This window comes from Schistocerca piceifrons, chromosome 7 (assembly GCF_021461385.2).
Source record: "Schistocerca piceifrons isolate TAMUIC-IGC-003096 chromosome 7, iqSchPice1.1, whole genome shotgun sequence".
In the NCBI taxonomy this organism is placed as follows: domain Eukaryota; kingdom Metazoa; phylum Arthropoda; class Insecta; order Orthoptera; family Acrididae; genus Schistocerca; species Schistocerca piceifrons.
In genome coordinates, this window is record NC_060144.1 from 101,625,898 (window position 1) to 101,651,981 (window position 26,084).

The window sequence follows — 26,084 nt, forward strand, 5'->3', positions numbered from 1 at the left end:
GTAAGGATATAGAAAGAAACCTAAATCGTTCTTCAGGCCTTATTGTCATAAAATTGGGCTGTAACTTTTAACTTGTTAGGAGACCAACTGATAATAGAAGCCACTGTGGGACTTCCCCTTCAACTTCCACTTGAAACTCACTAGGAATACTTGTCAGAAAATGGATAATCTAAACCAGGGGCAGGCAAATGTTGCACACGGCTCATGAGCACACAGTGCTGCACGTGTGCTGCTCACGTGCAATCGTCGAATGGGACAGTGGTGACAGCCAGCAGGTTGCAGCAGTGTAGTACCAGGCTAAGCTGTGGACGTTGAAGCAAAGCGACCACTACATAGTGAACGTTGTATTTCAAGAACCAGAAAATGCAGAGTGAATCAAGGAAACGGAGAAGTGGAGATTAGCTATCTTTTAAAAAGGAATGGGAGAATCATTTTTTCTTTGTGCAAAAATGCGAAAATTCGAAACGTATAATATGTGACAGTATTCTCGCTGGTCAGCGGAAGTTTAATATTGAACGCCATTATAATGAATTTCAATATGTTCCCGTACTTAGTGCAATAAAAGAGGAATTTCTTAAGCGATTTGGGGATATATCATACTTATCCCAAAGTTTACAATAGTTCTCGAGACAATTTTGCTGTTTCTGTAGATGATATTCATCCCAGTTTGCAAATGGAATTAATAGATTTACACTGTAGATTCTACAGCGTAATTCTTGTATGAGAGACAAGTTCCTTTTGGCAAGACATGTAATAGATTTTTATCACGACTTTCCACAGCAATAGTTTCCTTGTCTCCATCGTGAAGCCGCAAAGATAATATGTTAGGCTCGACATACGTTTACGAGAGATTATTTTCTGTTATGAAAATTAATAAGTCTCGGTTAAGAGCAAACATCAGTAATGAAAATTTACGTAACTGTTTGCGTTTGTCTGTATGTAGAAATTTTGTTCCAGACATTAAACATATTGTAAACTCCACCTGTGATAATTAAATACAACGTATCGTAGGTAATAGGTACTCTTTCAAACCATGATTTCTTTCAAGCACTCGTATTAACCTTATTCCATTATTCAATAAAGCAGGCCAGGAAACAAAACTTATTACAGAGGAGGAAGCGGAGAGACGGTATGGTGGGGAGGGGAGAGAAGCGGGTGGCCAGCTTGCCCCTGTGTGCACGCAGAGCACCTGTTTACTGCACACGCGCAAGTGCACCGCACACGTGCAGGATTCCTGCCCGCCCCTGATCTAAACAATTGGCGTGGGCATGTGCTTTAGAATACCTTGAATTTCTTGTTAACTTCATTTCATTTCATTCTTCTTAATGCTCAATAATTACAAATACTGTGAAATTAATGTAACGATTATTTCTCTGATTTTTGTTATGGGATGTTAAGAGGGTTTAAACAGTGATTGTATTATCATATATTAAGAAAAGCCCTAAAAATAAATAATTAGGTTATCATCATCTTGAAATTTTCTAGTACATACTATCAGGATCTGAAATGTATGGACTATTTAATGTCTATAATCCTTCGAAAACTTCAATTCTTTCTTTATACTGTTTTTACAGCAAATAACACTTTGTTGTGTCACAAATTGTAGAACCACAAAGTTTAACAAACAAACAATGGTTTGTCAAGTACAGCAGTAAAATAAAAAATAAAACCTTTTTATCCACTGAAAAAAATTGTTTTATTGTCAGTCACAATAAAATGCTATACACAGTATTCAAAATGGCCATGCATTTATGATCATAATGTTGTATGTTTACTCTCTACTATGAGCCTACAGGCCGATACCAATAAAAATAAATTTATTTCTGGCTTCTGTCAGTAGTGGAAATTGAATCCAAAGAAATAGAAGCCTGAATCATCACCTGAACACTATCAAATCTAGAAAACTGTAAAGAGCTCTCTATGGGCTTGAAACTTAATAAAACCATTGTCAAAGATAATCAGAAGCTTGTCAATGACACTACAAAATAGAGAAACATCACCTTTAATATACTGCACTATTTTTAACCCAGCAGAACCTTGCTTTCCTTGGACGAAAGCAGATGACATTTCCTTTAACTGGTGCAATTCATGGCAAAATATGATCCAATATTGAAAGAGCAGTGTTTAAAACTTAAAAAGTCTGTTAAAAGGCCAAATGAGTGCCTCCTCATTTTTCAAAAGGGGTAAAAAATGAATTTGTTTTTATTTTGGGTGAACATGTTAAGGAAAAAATTACTGCAAACATAAAAAAGGTTAAATATTATGGAATAACTTTTCACAGCATTCCCGATGAAAACGGAACTAACCAAATGAGTCAAATAATTAGATATGTCCACAAAGAAGACAAGACTGTGGAAGTTAAAGAATCCTTCCTAGGATTTTTTTTTTCTTTTTCTTTTACATTGGGGAAGACTGCACAGGATATGCTAAAAGATATTCAACAGCAGCTGGAAAAAGATTGGTGGGATATTGTGTTGTGCAGAACTCAAATGTGTGGCAAAGCTGCATCAATGTCGGGTTTACATGGAGGAGTACAATGAAAAATTCGAAAAGTCAATCCAAAAGCTCTGTTCGATCCCTGTGCTAAGCATTCCTTGTGGACTTCACACATTCTCATGTGTTCCCGCTAGCATCATCTGGAACTGCAGAGAAGTAATATTCATTTTTCTTGTTTTCTACATATACATGGGAATCACTTTTAGATAAAAAAGAATAAGTTTAAAACTAGTTCCGACACTCACTGGAGTGTTCAATAGAATTCAGTTTAACATTGGTGAGCATTTTGGAAGACTTGCAAGATTCATCACAGCCGACCTTATACTAGACCTGCAGCAAGCTTGACCCTTCCAGCTATATGTGATTTTAACCTTTTGACTTACATCAACTTTTAATACACAATACTGCAGGAAGTAAATTTAGCCCAACAATATCCACAGTCTCCAAAAATGACTTTGGATACACGACTTTTTAGTGATGGAACAAATTACAATTATGAGCAATGCTATTAATTTTGGCACTAAAAGATGCAATGATATGGGCATTAACAATGTCCATTGCTATCAAGGAAGGTAAATAAAATAATGCTGGTGAAGTAACTCATGGCACTGAGTTACTGATACAAGAAGAAATTCATCAATCTACGTCTGAATGCATAGACCAACTTATATAATAACTGTCACAATGATACAAGATCATGAAGGAAATCACCAAAATTTTCCACATTGTTGAAATAATATTTATGCTTTAAACTTCTGATGACACACTGGCTGTAGCACCGGAGAATCCAGTAGAAATTTATTATGAGTTTGATAAGGAGCAGATGCTGCAAGATATAAAAAGGTCTTGTAGGCATCTATGTGGAACTGATACGAGTGTGGATGTTGCTGCTTGATGGAAAGCTCAAAAAATCCTTCAATTTATAATTACATGCAACTTCAGTGAATCATTACACTGTACACCACTTATAATCGAGTACTTCTTGACAATCTGTCTCTTAGTCACATCATGTAAGAGAAGTTTTTCTAAACTGAAACTAAAAAAAAATTGTCTTTGCTTGAGGATGAATCAAGAACAACTAGCCAATCTGTCCACTTTATCTACCGAAAGAAAATTTACAAATGAAATAGATTTCAATGATATTATCGATAATTTTGGTAAAATAAAGACACAAAAACATACTAAGTTTACAAATCTAACTGATATTATAATTGTACAAACTTTGTTTTCAGACATATAAAATAAAAGGTAAATTTCTTAGTCTATTCTTTATTATTTCTTTGCATTCTACCTGATGGTTGGTGTTCTAAATGCTGATTCATATTCTAAGTTTCTCACCTACAACTTACAAGTATGTGTATTACATTTACTACAGCATAGAATACACACATAATAAATGCTTGAATTTTTTTGTCAGCCATTACATATATGTTTTTCATTTTTTTTTTTTTTTACAATGTGTACATTACAAATACATCAATATCTAAGCATACCATGGGCCTCACTTAGTTTTGCTGCCCTGGGCCGCCAACAAATTTAGTCTGCCACTGAGTGTGCCATAATGCATAAGTAAACTGAGGGCACATTTGCTCTGGTAGGAACTTTGATGAATCAAGAACTTACCCCTTTGTTTTTTATTTGAAATCTGATTGGTGTTGATGTTAAAATATGAAACGCTGCGGGCTCATTGTCTTCCAGCCATTTAGCAACACGGAACCCATCAACAAAAAATGACATACCACCAGGATCACAGCCTAGTTCTTTTGGATCTGTTGCCTGAAAGTGAGACAATGGCATGAGTAAGCTTTGATGACTCCAAAAACAGTATTCTATAATAGATAAGACTAATGTTCAATTCATAACTATGACAAAGACAGTGAGTAACAAAAATGTGCAACTATTATTAGGGGGGGGGGGGGGGGGAGAGGGAGAGGAAGAGGAAGAGGAGAGAGAGAGAGAGAGAGAGAGAGAGAGAGAGAGAGAGAGAGAGAGAGAGAGACCCCCTCTACTGAGGTTTATTCTTTATTTGCCACTGACCACATACAACGGCATAGTCTTTGTCAGTGACAGCATGTTATATTTCCTTGCCACCGAATCGTTTTATGTAAATCTCACAATATTTCATCAATACAACAGCTCGACATCTTCAGGCAATGGTAGTTGCTGGTGTTACTGCTGCAAGGCACAACCTATGATAATTGTGAAGCAGCTTCAAAATTTATCAGTTCAAGAGCAGGCACTTCGCGTGCATGGGAAGATGCACACAGTTACAAGAAAGTGGCACTCCTAGTGCCCCCTACTTGAGAGCCACAGAAAGGCCTTCGGCGCATGTGCTGTGGGCGATGACTGTGCTGCCGGACATTCCTGTGGTTAAAAGCTGAATTAAATCTCAGCACTACATTGCATCAAATCATGAATTGAAAGTTCTGGTTTTCCCTGTTTTGATGTGATGGCAGCCAGCGCTGGATTCCAGGCAGTGCTTAATAGAAAACCTACATCCCTGCTGATAAGAGTGTCCGCCATATGGATATGTACAGTCTCCTTAACAACACAGTCCCAGAAAGATGACACTGGGGATAAAATTTCCGTCTTTTCATAAAGCGTGTGATGCCCCATGTCCTGGCAATACTCCGCTGCCGCTGATTTATCAGGTTGCCCTAGGCGTGTATGTTGATGGTGGTCGATACAATATTCTTGCACAGCTTGGCACGTCTACCCAATATAAGATTTTCCACATTGGCATGAGATCTTATACATACCATGTTTCCTAAGGCCAAGGTTATCTTTGACCAAGCACAATCAATCCCTCAATTTTGCTGGTGGCCAAAGAGCACACTTGATGTCGTGCCTTTGGCGAATTCTTTCTATTCTTGAGGAGATGCTGCCAAAATAGGGTAAGAACACCACTGAAATGGGTGCCTCCACATCTTCATTTACATCCATGGTTTGAATTTGCTTAGAACAGAATGCACGGCGTATCTGTCTATTGGAATAGCCTATCTGTTGAAATACCATTCTTAAGTGTTGTAGCTCAGCAGGTAGACTGTTGGTATTTGAGACCACATGTTCTGTATGCACCAAGGAGCATAAGACACTACCACATTGTACAGGATGATGACAACTTGTGGCCTCCAACTACAGCTTCGTAGGAGTTGGTTTGCGACAGGCACTAAGTCCCACCGTACCATTAGCTTTCCTTCTGATCATGACATTCAGGAATGGTAAAATATCATCTATTTCCTCTTCTATTGTGAACTGAATGTTCAGATGAGGGAGTTCAGATGCCAGAGAAACACGTGTAATGTCATTATTCTGTGAGGCCACATCACAAATGTATCGTCTACATACCACCAGAAGCAGGAAAGTTTGAGACTTGCCGATTGCAGTGCTTTTTCCTCAACATCTTCCATAAAACAGTTGGCCACCGTGGGAGACACTACCCACTTGTTCAAAATACTGGTTACTGGATAAGAAACAAGATGAGGAAAGTGCATGTTTAAATAATGCCACTATGTCTTCCTCAAACTAGTTTCTGATAAGCTCTAACATGTCCTGCTGAGATACTTTCATAAATAAAGATACAATGTCAAAGCTAACCAAAAAATCCAACAGCTATGGATTTTCAGGTGACCTATGAAGTCCTCTGAATTTTGGATATGGTGGTCACACTTGCCTATGAGCAGTCTCAACAGTGTAGTAAGATGTTTGGCACAGAAAATGAGTAGAAGCTCCAATGCTGCTCACTACTTGGCAAAGAGGAGTCCCATCCTTACGTATCTCTGAAAGGCCGTATAGTCTTGGAGGGGAGGGGGGGGGGGGGGGGGGACTGCAGCCAGTTGGCGTATGCTCTTAAGTACTTTAGAAAGAATAAAACTCTTCTTAAGAAGGTCTAGTGTTTTTCTCTGGATCTTGCCAGTCAGATCCTTTCTTAGCTTAGGGCACGCACGAACATCGAGAATCTCCTCCATCTTCTTGTTGTATTCAGCTTATGAGAGAAGGACAGTGATGTTACCCATGTCAGCACGTAAAATGATGAAGTCTCAAGCCTCACAGAGCCTTCCTTTCTTCTGAGCTGATGTTAAACTTTCCTGGTGGGGCTTGTGTTGAAATGTGTTGGTTGCTGCTGCTGCAAGACGTGACTGAATGACCAGTATTTTGGACAAGGGGACGGTGTCGTCATGGGAAATCCTCTCCCTCCAATGGTGGTCAACTATTTTATGGAAGACTTCGAGGAAATAGCACTGCAGTTGGCAACTCTCAAACCTTCCTGCTTCTAGTGGTATGTACATGATACATTTCTGGTGTGCCCCCACAGAATAAAGACATTACCTGTGTTTCTCCAGAATCTAACTCGCTCCAGCCGAATATACAGTTCACAATGGATGTGGAAAAAGATGGTATTTTACCATTCCTGGATGTCTTAATCGAAAGAAAGTTGATGTTACAGTGAGACATAGTGTCTATAGCAGACCAACTCACATGGAGTTATATTTGGAGGCCACCAAGTTGGCATCACCATGCAAAATGCAGTAGTGTCTTAAGCTCTTTCGTGCATACGGATCATGTAGTCTCAGATGCCAACAGTCTACCTCCTGAGCTACACCTAAGAACAGTATTCCAACAGAATGGCCATTCCGATAGATGCGCCGTACATTCTGTTCTAAGAAAATTCAAAGCACATATGTAAATTAAGAAGTGGACGGCCCCATTTCAATGGCATTCTTGTCCTATTTTGTCAGCATGTCTTCAAGAATAGAAAGAATCTGCCAAAGGAATGACATCAGGTGTGCTTTTTGGCCACCAGCCAAATTGAGGAATTTACTGCACTCGGCCAAAGACAATCTTGGCCTTTGGAAACATGGTGTGTATAACATCCCATGCCAATGTGGAAAATCTTATACTGGGTAGATGTGTCAAACTATGCAAGAACGTTGTGTCGAACTCCATCATCATACACATCTAGGGCAACCTGACAAATCGGTGGTAGCCGAGCATTGCCTGGACATGGGGCATCGCATGTTTTACAAAAAGACGAAAATTTTATCCCCAGCAGGTGGGGGGGGAATGCTCCATTTTTGGCTGTACATACCGATGACAACCTTAACTGAAAAACCATATTACTGAGCTTCTCAAACAATTAAGTTCAGCTACTTTTGCTCTTCATATAGCTGCTAATCTTGGAAACAAATGCATCAAGCACCCGACATATTCTACATATTTCCACTCAACAATGTCATACAGAATAACTTTGTGGTGTAACTCATCACTTAGAAAGAAAGTAGTGATTGCACAAAAGTGAGCAGTAAGAATAACATGGGGTGTCTGCCTACAGATGTCATATAGGCACCTGTTCAAGAAGTTACACATTTTAACTGCACCATTACAACACATATTTTCATTAACAAAATTGGTCATAAATAACCAATCATGATTTGAGAAGAACAGTGACGCACATACCTACAACACTAGAGGGGACGAATAACCTTTATTAACCACTGTTAAAACTGTCATTCGCTCAGAGGGGAGTTCAATATGCAGCAATAAAAATTTTTGATCATTTGCGCAATAATACTGTACGGAAAATTTAACTAACTAACATCACATTATCAAAGAATGTCTTTTATAGGTATAACGAATTGTCAACTAACGTGAAATTGTTTAAACATGCAGTTAGAGTAGAAAGTGGAAATTTGTTAAAGTATTAAAGAACTTCAAGCAGTTCATTTTTGGTGAATTTTCTGTCTTTGACAGTCTGTGCCTTGGAATATCAAAACTCATTCTGTGTCTGGTTTCATGGTAGTACGGTCTCTCTAGTGTCAAAATCTGTTACATTGTTCTGAACATAGATCAGTGAGGCATAAAGATTGACAGCTGCCAATGTTTTTTACCTTAGGGAACAGATGATGATAATGTTCTTTCAGGCCAACCTTACACATTATTTGTAGTACTTTTTTGGTCAAATACTTGAGTGCACTTAAAACTTAGTTACACAATGAGATTTTGTCCAAGTTTTCATAGCCAAACATAGGCTGGGGAATGGCAAAATGGGGTATCAAACTGAACAGCATGAGGTCTAGTTTTACAAAAAAAGTCTGAATGCTTGAAAGAAATCAGAATAATTAAGAAACACTTAATTATCAGTTTGAGCAGAAATCTGAAATATTTCACATAAACAGGATGTCAAAAAGTTCATCTCTTCAAGGCCTAGCTATTTTGGACACAAGTTGCTTTGGTGTGATATCTAACTCCCAAAATGGCTTTCTTTGAAACCAAGCACTAATTTCAGAACATGATGAGACCAAAAGACATCAGGAAACTGATTTTGAAAACATCTCTAGAGTAACAGCTCAGTGCAGTCACAGCTCTAAAGATGACTACTGTTTCTCCTGCAGCTCAAAAGTGCTGCTAGCTGTCAGGGATCTTCTTATGCTGACTTGACTACAGAATGTCTCAAACATCACCTGATGTGCCTAATTGTGGCCAGCCACCAAAGACACCTGGTAAATGTGGCAGGTCTTCCAGCAATATTGAAGGCAGAGAAGCAAGTGAGAGGAAATAAGAATGGAAAAATTCATCCAGGAGTGTGGATTACCTGAAAAGAGTAATGAGAAAATTCTTAGCACACACTGACATGTTCCCAACCGTATCTTGCTGTGCTTGCAATCACCAAATCTTTTGGTATGACATGCAGATAACAATAGGATTCATAAGCTGCTATCAGACAAAAATATGTCTGTCAATGGTGGAAAATTATCCACAGAATGCTATCAATTATTGATCGGTTATCACATTCCTTCTTGAGCGAAGTGCAGCAACATGAAACCTGAAGAAGTGCCATCTGTTTTCACTTACTTGTCATTTCCAGAAAAGTGTCTTCTTGCATTATTACACATATCTATTAATATCCGAAAGTACCATACAGTAACTCAAACAAAGCAAAAAGGGTCATCTGTCAGTTCCCACAAATTGTGAAGGAAGTATTCGAGCAGCTGTCAACAACCTTATACAGATGCTAGTGTCATTGTGTTACAAAACAGATGCCATCAAGTAACATGAAGTGGGAATTCGACAGCTGACAGCAAATCATGCAATCTGCTTTCAGTTAACTCAAGAAGCACAATCATCTGTAGGTCAGTGTCAATTGAAACTTCTCTGTTTTCTTATGATTTATATACTCTTAATAATAATAAAAGAATACTGATTGATAATTACATATATTGTATTTCACAGTTTCTGAACAAAACCTGAAAATTAAAAAACTGAAAACAGTCAAACAACATCTAATGATCCCAGTTACATTTGTTTCAGTACTTTGTGTCTTGATGGGTAGTAATTATTGTTGTGTCACCTGATGATGTAGCAAAATTGTTCCCATCCAAAAACTTGTGTAGCCCAGATAAGACACACCATCTTCTGCTAGGACTGTCAAATCATAACTCAGTTAAATTTTTTAAAATTTCGTGCTAACAAGTTAACATGGAGAGAACACATCAGCCATGTTTGCAAAAGAATGTCAAAGTGTAATGTACCTAATGTGGAAATTGAGAGATGTAGTTACTTCTGAACAACCTGTAAATATATGTCTCATTGCTAAATGTTAAACTGATACAAAAAATAAATAAATAAATAAATAATAAATTCATGTAAGATGAACTATTCACAGTTCAATGAGGAATCCAAGCCATATAGCATTTCTGGTAAGTCTCTGAACTATTGAGAGGTGAAACCCAGATTAAAGGAAAAACCGAAAATCTGTGGTCTGACCTGGATTCAGTACCATGGGCTTTTGGTTTCCAGGCATGTGCTTTACCACCAGACCTCCAGGCCAGACGAAGTAAATGGGTATAGCTGTTTCATCACTTGTGGTGAACTGTAGAGAGGAAACTTGGACAATGCCAATTCTTGTTGGTGAAGCATTAGGAATATCATTAAACATTGGTTGAGGATTCTGAGACAAAAGCTGACATGCGATATGTCAGCAAGGGCCCATGAAAGCCTCAATAATTTTAAATGTAAGTAGGATCCCACTATTTTTCTCTGTGCAAACATGACTTGAATAGACAAACCGCCTTTTCTTGTCACAGGGAAATCAAAATGCTCAAGCTGTCTCAAAGGTAAGTTTGCCACAATAGCGTTCACATCAGTTTAATATACTGTATCGAGTGTCCCATTTTGTATGAGAGTGGGAATATAACAGTGCAGCAGCAAACTGCCAACTCAGACCACTTGTGCCTAGTGCCAAACTGTTATCTGCAGTCTCTGACTAAAGTACAGTAATATTAAAGCAAACAAAACATACGTTATTGTTTCTTGCACCTTGGCAAGATCCACAAATCTCGAAAAAAAATTGCAGACACTTCAGTGTTCATTCACAAAACCTGCCATAATGAATCTAACAATATAGTACATCTTTCAGTGAAACACCCATGAATGACAAATTTAGCGACAAAAAGATATCATCACCTAACTGCATACTTAGTCCTCTGTTAAAATATGTTGTTCACTTTTTAACTGTAACATAAATTTTCATTATTTATTTAATTGTGTTTTGTTTATCAACAATGGGAGAAAGCTAAGTTTAATGTAATTGTACCTTAACTGGACAGACGACGCTCGTCTATGACCGCACACAACAATGTTCACACAGAGACCAAACAAACTACCAATGCAACAATTATAGTGCTAACTGTTGGAGGTCACATGCTCATATGAAAATCTAAAAGTGTCAGCCATAATAAATGTTGATAGAGGGGTCAAGCCATGCTGGCTGATGGTGATTTCTGCCAACGTTGCTCTCATGCTGAACAGGACACCTTCATTTCTGTTTGAGTAATTATAATTTTCTAATGGGGTTAATTTTCAGTAGCTTTAAGGAAGACCAAGGGAAAGTACAATCTAAATTTACAGTACAGTAATTTAATTTAATTATCCACATGTATAAAGGCCCCACACGCTGACTATGAGAGAGACACGAAGACTTGGAGGATAAGAGACATTTAAGATGTAGTTGAAGGAGGCTGATAATAAAATAAAGAAAAACTGTTCTCTCTATTGACAACTACTCTGCTCACACAGATTTACCAACTCTCACGAAAGGTTTTTTTAAATCAGACAAGAAAACTGGTCACTGTGATACAAGCTGATGATGCTTCTGAGATTGTTTGGGCACAACTCAGTACGAAGGCTGCACCTAAGTTTTAACTGGTGCTTTCTATTGTCCACCACACTCATCTCCAGATGCAAGTAAAAACTTTAGAGAAAAGCTGTTTGCTAGTACATATGCTACCCAACTGTACCGTATTCATCACAAAAAACTGTAATCAGCCCACAATTAATTATTTCATTCACTATTTAGTAGGTGGTGAGTATGACAGACATTCTAGGAAACTACATGCCTTCTCTGAAAACTACTAGAACAGATAGTTTGGAAGCCTACTCGTGATGGAAGCATATTGAATCTAATGGTAACAAATAGACCTTACCTGTCCAAGGATTTCTTAATTGAAACTCAGTGATAATAAGGCAGTAGTAGTAACAATGATTACTGAAGTACAAAGGGCAACTAAAAAAAAGTTCAAAATTTCTGTGTTCAGCAAACTACACAAAGAGGCAGAAGTGTCAGATCTCAGTGAGGAGTTGTGCACATGAGAATGTAGAACAACTATGCTTTAAGTTTCAAACGAATAGTTGACCATGCACTGGATAAATACATTCATAGCAGAACAGTTCATGATGGGAGGAAGCATTCATGGTATACAATCACAATAAAGACACTTCTAAAGAAACAGACTATATTGCATAATAAGTGTACAACATATAGGGCAACTGGTAGAGAGACATGTAGAATATAACACATTTGTCTGGTGACAGGGCAGTGCAGAAGCCTTCAGTGACTACCGTAAGAGAATCTTACTTGTACTCTATGTGACTGATGATAAGGAGTGCAACAGTTCACACAAAAAACTGAATACATTCCATGGGAAAATTAGCTTTTCAGTTCAACATCAGATTAAGGGGACTTGACCATACTTAGATTTGAAGATCAAGTTAAATGGCAACGTTACAGTACGACACACATAGAAAGGAGTCCACCACTTAGTCATGGCTTCCAACAACCCATGTAAGTACAAAACTGCTATCTTTAGGTCCCTTCCTGGCAGATTAAATAGTGTTCTGCTTAAGCCTAAGGTATATGATAGAGAATTCGATATAATTAGATATACTGCCACAAAGAATGATTACTCTCTAACCAGGGTTGATAAACTGAACAAGAGAATACCAATGAAAGTGGGCAAAACACAGAATGGCATTACTTTCATCCCAGGTGAATGAAAGAGCAATATTAGGTTCTCCAGGATACCACATCATGGTTATGTATCCAAGAAGATTGGATGAAAGCTGTTGACAGCTAATATTCTTCCGGCATATCTTGTACTAAAAAGTTACGGCACTAAATTAATAAATCATGAAGCATACAAGAAGGATCCATTTTCTAACTCTGGTGCATATTGTACTAATTGTAATGCAGGATAGGAATGTAACAGTAGATATATTGGTCAAATGGGAAGAGAGTTTCTTACTAGATTTAAAGAACATAAGGATGTTGCAAATTCCAAGTCAGCTTTGACTATGCATTTGATGAATAATCAGTTAACAGATTAATAATAATTTGGCAACCTTGAACACAATAGGTAAAGGCAGTAAACTTAATGTACTTGAAGAGAGAGAAATTCTAAAAAGCCTTCACTCTCATATCCATAAAACTATTAACAAACATACAGATTTGTACCACAGAAATATTTGAGCTAATTACGACATACTTTTGGAGTAGGTATTAAAATCCAGGGAGAAGAAATAAAAACTTTGAGGTTCGCCGATGACATTTTAATTCTGTCAGAGACAGCAAAGGACTTGGAAGAGCAGTTGAACGGGATGGACAGTGTCTTGAAAGGAGGGTATAAGATGAACATCAACAAAAGCAAAACGAGGATAATGGAATGTAGTCGAATTAAGTCGGGTGATGTTGAGGGCATTACATTAGGAAATGAGACACTTAAAGTAGTAAAGGAGTTTTGCTATTTAGGGAGCAAAATAACTGATGATGGTCGAAGTAGAGAGGATATAAAATGTAGACTGGCAATGGCAAGGAAAGCATTTGTGAAGAAGAGAAATTTGTTAACATCGAGTATACATTTAAGTGTCAGGAAGTCGTTTCTGAAAGTATTTATATGGAGTGTAGCCATGTATGGAAGTGAAACATGGACAATAAATAGTTTGGACAAGAAGAGAATAGAAGCTTTCGAAATGTGGTGCTACAGAAGAACGTTGAAGATTAGGTGGGTAGATCACGTAACTAATGAGGAGGTACTGAATAGGATTGGGGAGAAGAGAAGTTTGTGGCACAACTTGACTAGAAGAAGGGATCGGTTGGTAGGACATGTCCTGAGGCATCAAGGGATCACAAATTTAGCATTGGAGGGCAGCATGGAGGGTAAAAATCGTAGAAGGAGACCAAGAGATGAATACACTAAGCAGATTCGGAAGGATGTAGGTTGCAGTAGGTACTGGGAGATGAAGGAGCTTGCACAGGATAGATTAGCATGGAGAGCTGCATCAAACCAGTCTCAGGACTGAAGACCACAACAACACAACAACGACATACTACAGGTTACCACTTACGTTTTATCAACATTTTGTTTGTTTGGAGCATTTCCTCTTTTAATTATAATTTTGTTGATGGTTCTAACTTTTTCTTTTAAATCTGTTTATGTGGTGGTTACACACCTTCGTGTTTAATAGCTAGGTGTACATATGCTCTTCTTCCTATTTTTAGAGTATTCATACTCTTTTATTTGGTTTTCCCATTCGTCGTATGTACATCTCACCTACCATAGCTGTGTGAAACAACTTTCTTTGTGTCACATGTGGTGTGCACCTCCACCAGTCAATCCCCTCAGCCATTTACTGTTTCCCTGACAGTATGGCCAGGCAAGCAAGACAACAGTTGCTATTGCTTTCCTAAGTACGTGTTGTGTTCTGTTTCCTCTTTTTAATAATTCTTAGATGTTTCATGTCTCTTGACAGAGGTGTTCTTATGGATCTTTTTGTTTAGTAACTTTTTAGGTTTCCTTTTTTTTTAAGTGGGATACAAAATATTTGTCTCACAGAAGATATAGTGTGGAATAGAGTTGCACAGAGTAAAAAAGTGGAGAGTTGGTCAGTTGCCAGTGACAGCCCTTTTTCTCGAGATGACAATGAGTTACTGGCTGAATGATAAGTTTCGTCAGAAAACAGGTGACGATGCAGACAAAATTCGAATACAAATATGTGTGAAATATCTTGAATGTATGGGACGGGGGTATGGACCAAATGTCCCTGCCCACCCCTCCCCCCCTCCCCCACACATAAGCACATACATTTGTGGGGGGGGGGGGGGGAGAGAGAGAGAGAGAGAGAGAGAGAGAGAGAGAGAGAGAGAGAGAGAGAGAGAGAGAGAGAGAGAGAGAGAGAGAGTGTGTGTGTGTGTGTGTGTGTGTGTGACATATACAGACATATACATATGAGGATGAAGCAGTGGGCAAAAAGCTATCTAGGAAGAAAAATAAGCACAGCAGTACTTGCAGGGCATAGCTAGTGTTGTAGATCAATAAGTTGCCAGACAATATTAACCTCTTAATACCAGAATAAATTTCTATATGAAGATAAAAATAAAAAATTGTGGTGCTTTGGAGGTACCCAAAACAGCCAGGAGAATGCAGCACTGGTAGCTTCATGCAGAATCAGAATATACCAACACTGTTGTTGTTGTTGTTGTTGTTGGTGGTGGTGGTGCTGATGTTGTTGTGGTCTTCAGTCTTGAGACTGATTTGATGCAGCTCTCTATGCTACTCTATCCTGTGCAAGCTTCATTTCCCAGTACCTACTGCAGTCTACATCCTTCTGAATCTGCTTAGTGTATTCATCCCTTGGTCTCCCTCTACGATTTTTACCCTCCACTCTGCCCTCCAGTACCAAATTGGTGATCCCTTGATGCCTCAGAATTTGTCCTACCAACCGATTCCTTCTTCTAGTCAAGTTGTGCCACAAACTCCTCTTCTCCCCAATTCTATTCAATACCTCGTCATTAGTTATGTGATCTACCAATCTAATCTTCAGCATTCTTCTGTAGCACCACATTTCAAAAGCTTCTATTCGCTTCTTGTCTAAACTATTTATCGTCCAGGTTTCACTTCCATACATGGCTACACTCCACACAAATACTTTCATAAATGACTACCTGACACTTAAATCAATACTCGATGTTAATAAATTTCTCTACTTCACAAACGCTTTCCTTACCATTGCCAGTCTACATTTTATATCCTCTCTACTTTGACCATCATCAGTTATTTTGCTCCCTAAGTAGCAAAACTCCTTTACTACTATAAGTGTCTCATTTCCTAGTCTAATTCCCTCAGCATCACCCGACTTAATTCGACTACATTCCATTATCCTTGTTTTGCTTTTGTTGATGTTCATCTTATACTCTCCTTTCAAGACACTGTCTATTCCGTTCAACTGCTCTTCCAAGTCCTTTGCTGTCTCTGACAGAATTACAATGTCATCGGCAAACCTCAAAGTTTTTATTTCTTCTCCATGGATTTTAATACCAAACTTTTCTTTTGTTTCCTTTACTGCTTGCTCAATACACAGATTGAATAACATCGGGGAGAGGCTACAACCCTGTCTCACTCCCTTCCCAACCACTGGTTCCCTTTCATGTCCCTCGACTCTTATAACTGCCATCTGCTTTCTGTACAAATTGTAAATAGCCTTTCGCTCCCTGTATTTTACCCCTGCCACCTTCAGAATTTGAAAGAGAGTATTCCAGTCAACATTGTCAAAAGCTTTCTCTAAGTCTACAAATGCTAGAAACTTAGATTTGCCTTTCCTTAATCTTTCTTCTAAGATAGGTTGTAGGGTCAGTATTGCCTCACGTGTTCCAACACTTCTACGGAATCCAAACAGATCTTCCCTGAGGTCGGCTTCTACCAGTTTTTCCATTCATCTGTAAAGAATTCGCGTTAGTATTTTGTAGCAGTGACTTATTAAACTGATAGTTTGGTAATTTTCACATCTGTCAACACCTGCTTTCTCTGGGATTGGAATTATTATATTCTTCTTGAAGTCTGAGGGAATTTCGCCTGTCTCATACATCTTGCTCACCAGATGGTAGAGTTTTGTCAGGACTGTCACTCCCAAGGCTGTCAGTAGTTCTAATGGAAGGTTGTCTACTCCGGGGCCTTGTTTAGACTTAGGTCTTTCAGTGCTCTGTCAAACTCTTCACGCAGTATCATATCTCCCATTTCATCTTCATCTACATCCTCTTCCATTTCCATAATATTGTCCTCAAGAACATCGCCCCTGTATAGACCCTCTATATACTCCTTCCACCTTTCTGCTTTCCCTTCTTTGCTTAGAACTGGGTTTCCATCTGAGCTCTTGATATTCATGCAAGTGGTTCTCTTTTCTCCAAAGGTCTCTTTAATTTTCCTGTAGGCAGTATCTATCTTACCCATCGTGAGATAAGCCTCTACATCCTTACATTTGTCCCCTAGCCATCCCTGCTTAGCCATTTTGCACTTCCTGTCGATCTCATTTTTGAGACGTTTGTATTCCTTTTTGCCTGCTTCATTTACTGCATTTTTGTATTTTCTCCTTTCATCAATTAAATTCATTATCTCTTCTGTTACCCAAGGATTTCTACTAGCCCTCATCTTTTTAACTACTTGATCCTCTGCTGCATTCACTACTTCATTCCTCAAAGCTACCCATTCTTCTTCTGCTGTATTTCTTTCCCCCATTCCTGTCAATTGTTTCCTTATGCTCTCCCTGAAACTCTGTACAACCTCTGGTTCTTTCAGTTTATCCAGGACCCATCTCCTTAAATTCCCACCTTTTGCAGTTTCTTCAGTTTTAATCTACAGTTCATAACCAACAGATTGTGGTCAGAATCCACATCTGCCCCTGGAAATGTCTTATAATTTAAAATCTGGTTCCTAAATCTCTGTCTTACCATTCTATAATCTATCTGAAACCTTCTAGTATCTCCAGGGTTCCTCCATGTATACAACCTTCTTTCATGATTCTTGAACCAAGTGTTAGCTATGATTAAGTTATGCTCTGTGCAAAATTCTACCAGGCGGCTTCCTCTTTCATTTCTTAGCCCCAACCCATATTCACCTACTACGTTTCCTTCTCTGCCTTTTCCTACTATCGAATTCCAGTTGCCCATGACTATTAAATTTTCGTCTTAACCTTACAATTATTAGCACAGCATTGGTACAATGTGAATTCATGACACTCAGCATTAAGGCGTTAACAGTAACCTTTTCACAGCTGATGTGGTTATTCTAATGAAGTACTGTCCTACAAATGCACACATATGTGCGCTTGCACACGCATGCACAGGAGGGTGCACACGAACGCCTCTGTTCTTTGTGTCCTACAACTACAATATCAATCATTCACAATTACAATTGGTCAACTCATACAAATAATTGTGTGGAACAATTAATACTGATATCAAGTAGGATGACCACACAGGCTAAGATGTACATAAGACCTGTGGCAGAACTCAGTTCACTCAAGAGATGCTGAGAAAATGCAGTCACTCCACAAAAGATTGGTTGGTTTAAAGGAGGGGGGAAGGAACCAAGCTGTGAGGTCATCGGTCCCTTGTTCCCGGTAAAATAATTACAAAAGGGAAAGAAGAAAAGAAAGGAGATGCACAGCACAATAACAGGAGAAAGGAAAAACCAGAAGAACGACAGAAGGACAACCAACACTACTATGGACAAAACAGGAAAAGAAAACCACAGAGAGAAGCAAGAAACAGGTATAAGGGATAAAAACAAAAGGGCAAATGACCGTGACTGGCCAACCATGAAAATAAAAAGGAAAAGCCAGCCACTCTGCGACACATTAAAACATCTACCCTAAAAGCATCAGAGTGGAGAACACAAAGGGACAAAGGACATGCGTGAAGACTTATATAGAATGATAAAACACACTGTCACGTATAAAATGTAAAATTAATTAGCCAATGAGGCATTGTCAGCTAAAATTTATGGCTACGAGTCCAGTAATTGAAGAGTCTGTCACAGGGCAGCCAAAGAAGGACAGCTCACCAAGATATGGGCCACTGTCAGCCAGGTGCCGCACCGACAGTGAGATGGTTCATCACGGTGCAGCAGGTAGCCGTGCGTCACCCAAGTGTGGCCAATGTGGAGCCGACAGAGAACCACAGAGTCCCTGCGAGAGGCCCACGTGGAGGTCTTCCACACATTCGAAGTCTCCTTAATGGCACACAGTTTGTTGTGCATACTGAAGTTATGCCATTCCATCTCCCAAAGCCTCAAAACCTTGTGGCATAGTACTCAACACAGGTTAGTTGCAGAAAAGCCAATCTCCATAACCAGTTTCTGCTTAGTCTGTCAGCAAGTTCGTTGCCTGGGATTCCGACGTAACCAGGGGTCCAGACAAACACCACTGAACGACTGGACCATTCCAGGGCATAGAAGGACTCATGGATGGTCGCTACCAAAAGATGATGAGGGTAGCACTGTTCGATAGCTTGTAGGCTTCTCAAGGAGTCAGTACTCAGAAGAAACGACTCCCCAGGGCATGAACTGATGTGCTCAAGAGCACCAGCTCGTCAGTGAAAACACTGCAGCCATCGGGCAAGGAATGCTGTTCAATAAGTCCTCCATGGACATACGCAAAGCCGACGTGATCATCTGCCGTCAAGCCGCCGGAGTAAACCCTTCACGGCCTCGGTATATGTCAAGAATTGAGAGGAAGTGGCAGCGGAGAACCGTGGGGTTAACTGAGTCCTTAGGGCCATATGAAAGGTTGAGGTGAATCTGTGGTCTAGGTATAAATCATGGAGGGGTACGTGAATGGATCTCAAGTATAGATGCTAAAGGCAAGGGATCCAGTTCGGAAAGAATGGATTGGACACGAACTGCAATTGGAAGCCCTGACCTGGGTCGCCGATGCCAGAGATGAACCACCATGGGTGGGAAAAGGAGATGGTAATTCGGATACACAGGAGAATTACGAATGTGTGCAACGTAACTGGCCAGCAGTTGTGCATGCCTAACCTTCAATGGGAGGACTCCAGTCTCCAACAGGACGCTGGTCACCCAACTCGTCCTGAAAGTTCCCTTCGCTAGGCAAATGCCACAGTGGTGCACTGGGTCAAGTAAATGCAATGCTGAGGGTGCCGCCAAACCATAAACCAGACACCCATAGTCAAGGCAGGATTGAACAAAGGCTCTGTAGAGCTGCAGCAGCGTAGAGCGATCTGCACGCCAGTTGGTGTTGCTCAGGCAGCAGAGGGCATTGAGATGCTGCTAGCACTTCTGGTTAAGCTGACGAAGGTTAGGAAGCCAGGTCAATCTGGTGCTGAAAACCAGTCCTAAGAATTGATATGTCCTCACTACAGTGAGTGGATCGTCATTGAACAATATGATGCTGACAGAAATGCATAACATACGACTTTGCGGCCGAAAACTGGAAACCGTGGGCTAGAGCCCATGACTGCTCCTTGTGGATGGCTCACTGTAGGCGCCGCTCAGCAACACCAGTACTGGTGGAGCAGTACGAGATGCAGAAGTCGTCTGCATAGAGGGAAGGAAAGATGGACAGCCCTACAGCTGCTGCTACACCATTAATGGCTACTAAAAATAGAGATACACTCAATACAGAGCTCTGCAGGACGCCATTCTCCTTGATATGAGGGCAACTATGGGAGGCACCAACTTGTATATGGAAAGTACGAAGCAACATGAAACTTTGGAACAAAATCAGGAACGGGCCCCGGTGACCCTGCTCGTATAATGTGGCAAGGATATGATGTTGCAAGGTCGTGTCATATGCTTTTCGTAAATCAGAAAAGATGAAAAGATGATAACAAGGTGTTGGCATCTGGAAAAGGCTGTTCAGATGGCAGACTCGAGGGACACAAGATTATCAACAGCAGAGTGAACCTGGCGGAAGCCGCCCTGACATGGAGCCAGTATGCCGTGTGACTCCAGGACCCAATCCAACTGCTGGAACACCATATGTTCCAGCAGCTTACAAAGAACGTTGGTGAGGCTGATGGGCCAATAGCTATCAACATCAAGCAGATTTTTACCGGGTTTGAGCACCGGAATGATGGTGCTCTCCCACCATTGCAATTGAAAGATGCTATCACATCAGGTCCGGTTGAAGAGAGTGAGGAGATGTCGCTTGTAGTCAGATGAGAGATGTTTAATCATCTGACTGTAGATCCAGTCTGGCCCAAGAGCAGTGTCAGGGCAATGTGCAAGGGCACTGATGAGCTCCCACTCTGCATTTGGGACGTTATAGGATTCACTGTGGTGTGTACTGAACAAGAGGACTTTCCCTTCCAGCTGCCATTTGAGAGTGCTAAAGGCTGGGGGTAAATCTCCCATGCAGAGTGCTTGGCAATCATGATCGCATCGGTAGATAACACGCCATTTATGTTAACACTGGGAACACCTGTTGGGGCCTGGTACCCAAAAACACGTTTGATCCTTGCCCAGACTCAGGATGGTGATGTACAGCTCCCAATGATCGAGTTGTATCTCTCCCAACACTCCTGCTTCCATCGTTTGATAAGTTGGCGAACACGGGCATGGAGCCGTTTAAAGGCTGTGAGGTGCTCAAGGGAAGGGTGCTGCTTATGCCACTGTAGAGCTTGCCGATGCTCCTTAATTGCTTCAGCCACTTCCAGCGACCACCAAGGGACTGCCTTACGCCTCGGGCACCCTAAAGTGCGAGGGATCGTATTTTCTACCGCAGAAACAATTGTTGTTGTCATCTGCTCAACCATCACATCAATGTTTCCCTGTGGGGGATATTCAACAGTGACAGCAGAGGTGAAAGTTTCCCAGTCCACCTTGTTTCAAGCCCATCTGGGAGGACATCCATGTGCCTGACGCCGAGGCAGTCACAGGAAGATGGGGAAGTGGTCAGTACCACACAGGTTGTCATGTGCTCACCAGTGGATAGACGGGAGAAGCCCTGAGCTGCAATCAATGGCCAAGTAACTACCATGAGCCACACTGAAATGTGTGGCGGCCCCAGTATTTAAGAGGCAGACGTCAAATTGAGACAGTAAAGTTTCAACATCTCTGCCTCGGCCAGTAAGCATGGTGCCGCCCCACGAGGGGTTATGGGCGTTAAAATCTCCCAAAAGTAGGAAAGGTTTAGGGAGTTGATCAATCAGCGCAACTACTACATTCAGGGTTACTGCACCATCTGGAGGAAGATATACATTGCAGACAGTTATTTCCTGTGTCGTCCTTATTCTGACAGCCACAGCTTCAAGAGGGCTTTGAAGGGGCACAGTTTCACTACAGACTGAGTTTAGGACATAAACGCAAACTTCACCTGACACTCTATTAAAGTCGCTATGGTTCCTGTAATATCCCTTATAGCCGCGGTGGGCAAGGGCCCGCATTGCTGGGAACGAGGTTTCCTGGAGGACAATGCAGAAAGAAGGTGTAAAGCTTAACAGTTGCCGGAGTTCAGTCAGGCGGTGAAAAAAACCGCCACAAGTCCACTGGAGGATGATGTCATCGTGAGACTGGGAAGGCCTGGAACATTCAATGAGGCAGTTTACACCTCAGGGTCAACTGCTGCCACCAACGTATTGCCCGAGCAGTCTATACCCATTGTGTCTGAGGGTCCAGCAACATCTACGTCCTCAGTGGATGCCAGAATCTCCACCTCATCCACAGGCGCAGAGCTTTTAGGAAGCAGTCATGTGGGTGCCACCGCAATTCCCTTGGTCTTGGGGATCTTCTGTTTGGAGTTCTCTCACTGCTCCTTGGGTTTCCCTGGCTGGGAGGACTTCACTGATTCAGCCTCCTGGACTGAGGATGAGTGTGAAGCCCTATGACCAGCTGCTTTTGGGCTTTTCAGCCACTGGCGGGTGTCGTCTTTCCCACTAGCAGAAACCTGGGAAGGGAGTGACCCAAGAAGGGACCCCTTCCTAGCGAGAGGAGCTGAAGAAGACTTACACTTCTCTGGCTCAGAAGTGGGGACTGATATCCCTGATGGTTGGGGGGTGTTGCTCCCGAAGCAGGTGGTGCAGGAGCAACAGGGAGGGAAGTGCACCCCACCATCAAGGGGGCAGGTGTAGACTTACGGCTCTGAGAGGTGACTGGAGTTGGCGGAGCTGATGGTGCAAGAACTGCTGCAGCGGCAGCGTAAGATGATGTCATACGTACAGGATATAAGAGTTCAAATTTCCTCTTAGCCTCAATGTAGGTCAGTTGGTCCAGGGTCTTGTACTCCACGATTTTCATTTCTTTCTGGAAAATCCTGCAGTCAGGTGAGCAAGGTGAATGCTGCTCTCCACAGTTGACACAGATGGGAGGCAGGGCACATGGAATATTGGGATGTGATTGGCATCCACAATCTCTACATGTGACACTGGAAGTGTAGGAGGAAGACATATGGCCAAACCTCCAGCATTTAAAGCACTGCATATTGGGAGGGATATAGGGCTTTACATCACAGCGGTAGACCATCACCTTGACCTTCTCGGGCAATGCATTACCGTCGAAGGCCAAGATGAAGGTAGCAGTATCAATCTGATTATCCCTCAGATCCTGGTGGACACCCAAACGAAATGTACACATAGCCGCTCTAAATTGGCGTGTAGCTCATCGTCAGACGGCAAAAAAAGGTCCCTGTGAAATATGATACGTTGGACCATATTTAAGCTCTTATGAGGCATGATGGTTACAGAAACATCCCCCAGCATATCACAAGCGATTAACACCCGTGACTGGGCAGAGGATGCTGTTTTGATCAACACTGACCCAGATCTCATTTTGAACAAGCCCTCCACCTCCCCAAACTTGTCCTCTACATGCTCAACAAAAAAGTGAGGCTTCGTTGTCATGAAAGACCCTCCATCAGCTGTTGAACATACAAGGTACAGGAGCGAATAAGAGCCACTGCCATCCTTAGTCTGACATTCCTCCCATGGTGTGGCCAGGGAGGGGAACGATTTGGTATCGTACTTCTGGGCATTGAACTGAGCCCGTGAATGCTTAGAGACTGCTGGTGTTTGACCACCAGCAAGAGATGATGTACTACACTTCATCGTTTGTCATCTGCCCTGATGCCACCCACTCCTATCAGGGGCCCTCCCCATGGGCGCCACCAAGCCGCAGCAAAGGCCACCTGGCAGGATGGTCATTGCCGGGAGTCCCGACGCCCCAGGGTAATGGGCATCTACTCCTCGGCATAGGTGGGGAGTTAATGGCGCAGGCATCAGCAGAGTGATCCATGTGTGAGGTGGGAAGAGGAGATTAGTGTTTAACGTCCCGTCGACAACGAGGTCATTAGAGACGGAGCGCAAGTTCGGGTGAGGGAAGGGTGAGGGAAGGATGGGGAAGGAAATCGGCCGTGCCCTTTCAAAGGAACCATCCCGTCATTTGCCTGAAGCGATTTAGGGAAATCACGGAAAACCTAAATCAGGATGGCCGGAGACGGGATTGAACCGTCATCCTCCCGAATGCGAGTCCAGTGTGCTAACCACTGCGCCACCTCACTCGGTGATGATCCGTGTGTGGTCAGGGGGCTACAACCAACAGGGTACATGGCGACCCCACCAAAACAGACTGGCTACCGTGCTGGATATTAGGTGCAACCAAGCAAACAAGTGTATTATCATTATCAGCATAGAAAATGATACTGCACAGTTGATGAAAAAATACACACCCAGGAGGGTGACCTTGTCCAACAGTTGGAGAATGAGCAGAGGTGCAGATCCACGAAGGATGTGATAGGGCTCAGCGCATGATGGACACAATGCACCATGTAAAGGGCCCTTCCTAAATTGGTTCACTCTTTGGGAAAATTTTGAAAAATGAAGGTCAAATCCTACAGGGAACCATCACATAAAGGCCGAAATGTGTAAGACTCCTTTTAATCGCCTCTTACGACAGGCAGGAATACCTCAGGCCTGCAGAGGGGTCACTCCACAAAAGATATTGTTTACAAAACACTAGCACATCCAACATTAGAATATTTTTCAAATGTGAGCAACCACACCAAATACGACTAACGAGGGATATGAAATATACATATAGAGGTGTAGCATGAATGATGACAGGTATGTTTAAATCACAGGAGGTGGTCTGGAAATGTTGCAAAACAGGGACTGGGCACCTCTCAAAGATAGACATAAATTATTATGTTGAAACCTACTTGTAAAAATTTGATATCAAGTATGACACAAAAATGCTGGACGTATTCTTCATCCCCCTAAATATCATTGGCATAGACAGCAGGCTAATTACAGCACCTGTTCTTCATGTGCTCTGTACACCACTGGAAGGAGAAGAAATCCTAACATGCTGTACAGGACTAAGCACTCTCTGCCATGTGTGCATCTACCACTGGCTTGCTGCAGAATTCTTGAACATATTCTCAGTTCAAATATAATAAATTTCTTTGAGAAAGCACAACTTTTATCAATGGTTGGCACGGTTTCAGAAAGCATCGCTCGTGCAAACCTCAGCTGCCCTTTTCTCACATGACATCCTATGACCTAAGAATGAAGGTCAAGAGGAAGGTTCAATATTCCTAGATTTCCAAAAAGCATTTGACATCCAGCCGCATTGTAGACTGTTAATGAAGGACTAGGTTCCCAGGCATTTCCAGGCATCTGAGTGGCTCAAAGATTTCTTAAGTAACAGACTCCAGTATGTTATCCCTGATGGCGAGTTTTCAACTGGGATGAGGGTATTGTCTAGAGTGCCCAATGGAAATGTGATGAGACTCGGTCATTTTCTCTGTACATAAATGATCTGGTAGACAGGGTGAGCAGCAATCTGCGGCTGTTTGCTGTTGATGCTGTAGTGTATGGAAAGTTGTTATCGCTGAGGGAGCGTAGGGATGGTACAAGATGACTTGGACAAAATTTTTAATTGATGTGATGAATGACATATCTCTAGATGTATGAAAATCTAAGTTATTGTAGACTAGTAGGAAAAACAAACCAGTAATGTCAAATGCAGCCTCAGTAGTGTACTGCCTGACATGATCATGTCGATCAAATATCTATGTGTAACTTTGTAAAGCAATATGAAATAGAAGGAACAGGTAAGGACACCCTCCCTCGAGCTGCGTGCGTGACTGCTTTGCAATTTTGGATGTATTCCATATGACCAACAGCAAAACTGGTGAAAATGTACAATATAATTCGACGATACTTAATATTATATCCAAAGGAATCAGCATGTGAGAACCACATAACATGGTAGGAGGATTGTGTGAAGTGTATTTCCATACTGGATATATTTTTAAATGGTGTCAACTGATTTCAAAATGAGATGTACTTTGAAATACAGTTACCATTCTTAAAGAGTCTGCAGCATGCAGTCTAGTGGTTAATGACACTGCCCCAAGGTCGCTCCTGACCAAGTTGGACATTTCTTCTCTCAGGGACACGGTGTTAATCGTTTCATCTCATCTTTCATCAACATAGCAAGTTGTTGCATCAAACAAAAAGACAT

The 26,084-nt window shown here is 41.3% G+C and overlaps 1 protein-coding gene across 2 annotated transcripts in view; it reads right to left on the reverse strand.

Annotated features, from left to right (window-relative positions):
* LOC124805238 (gamma-butyrobetaine dioxygenase-like) overlaps positions 1 to 26,084 on the reverse strand; it is an 82,132-nt gene that overhangs the window by 47,126 nt on the left and 8,922 nt on the right. For both annotated transcript variants that reach the window (XM_047265747.1, XM_047265746.1), the window contains exon 7: positions 4,120 to 4,272. In XM_047265747.1, coding sequence (XP_047121703.1) covers positions 4,120 to 4,272 — 153 coding nt within the window. The remainder of the gene's footprint in view (positions 1 to 4,119; positions 4,273 to 26,084) is intronic.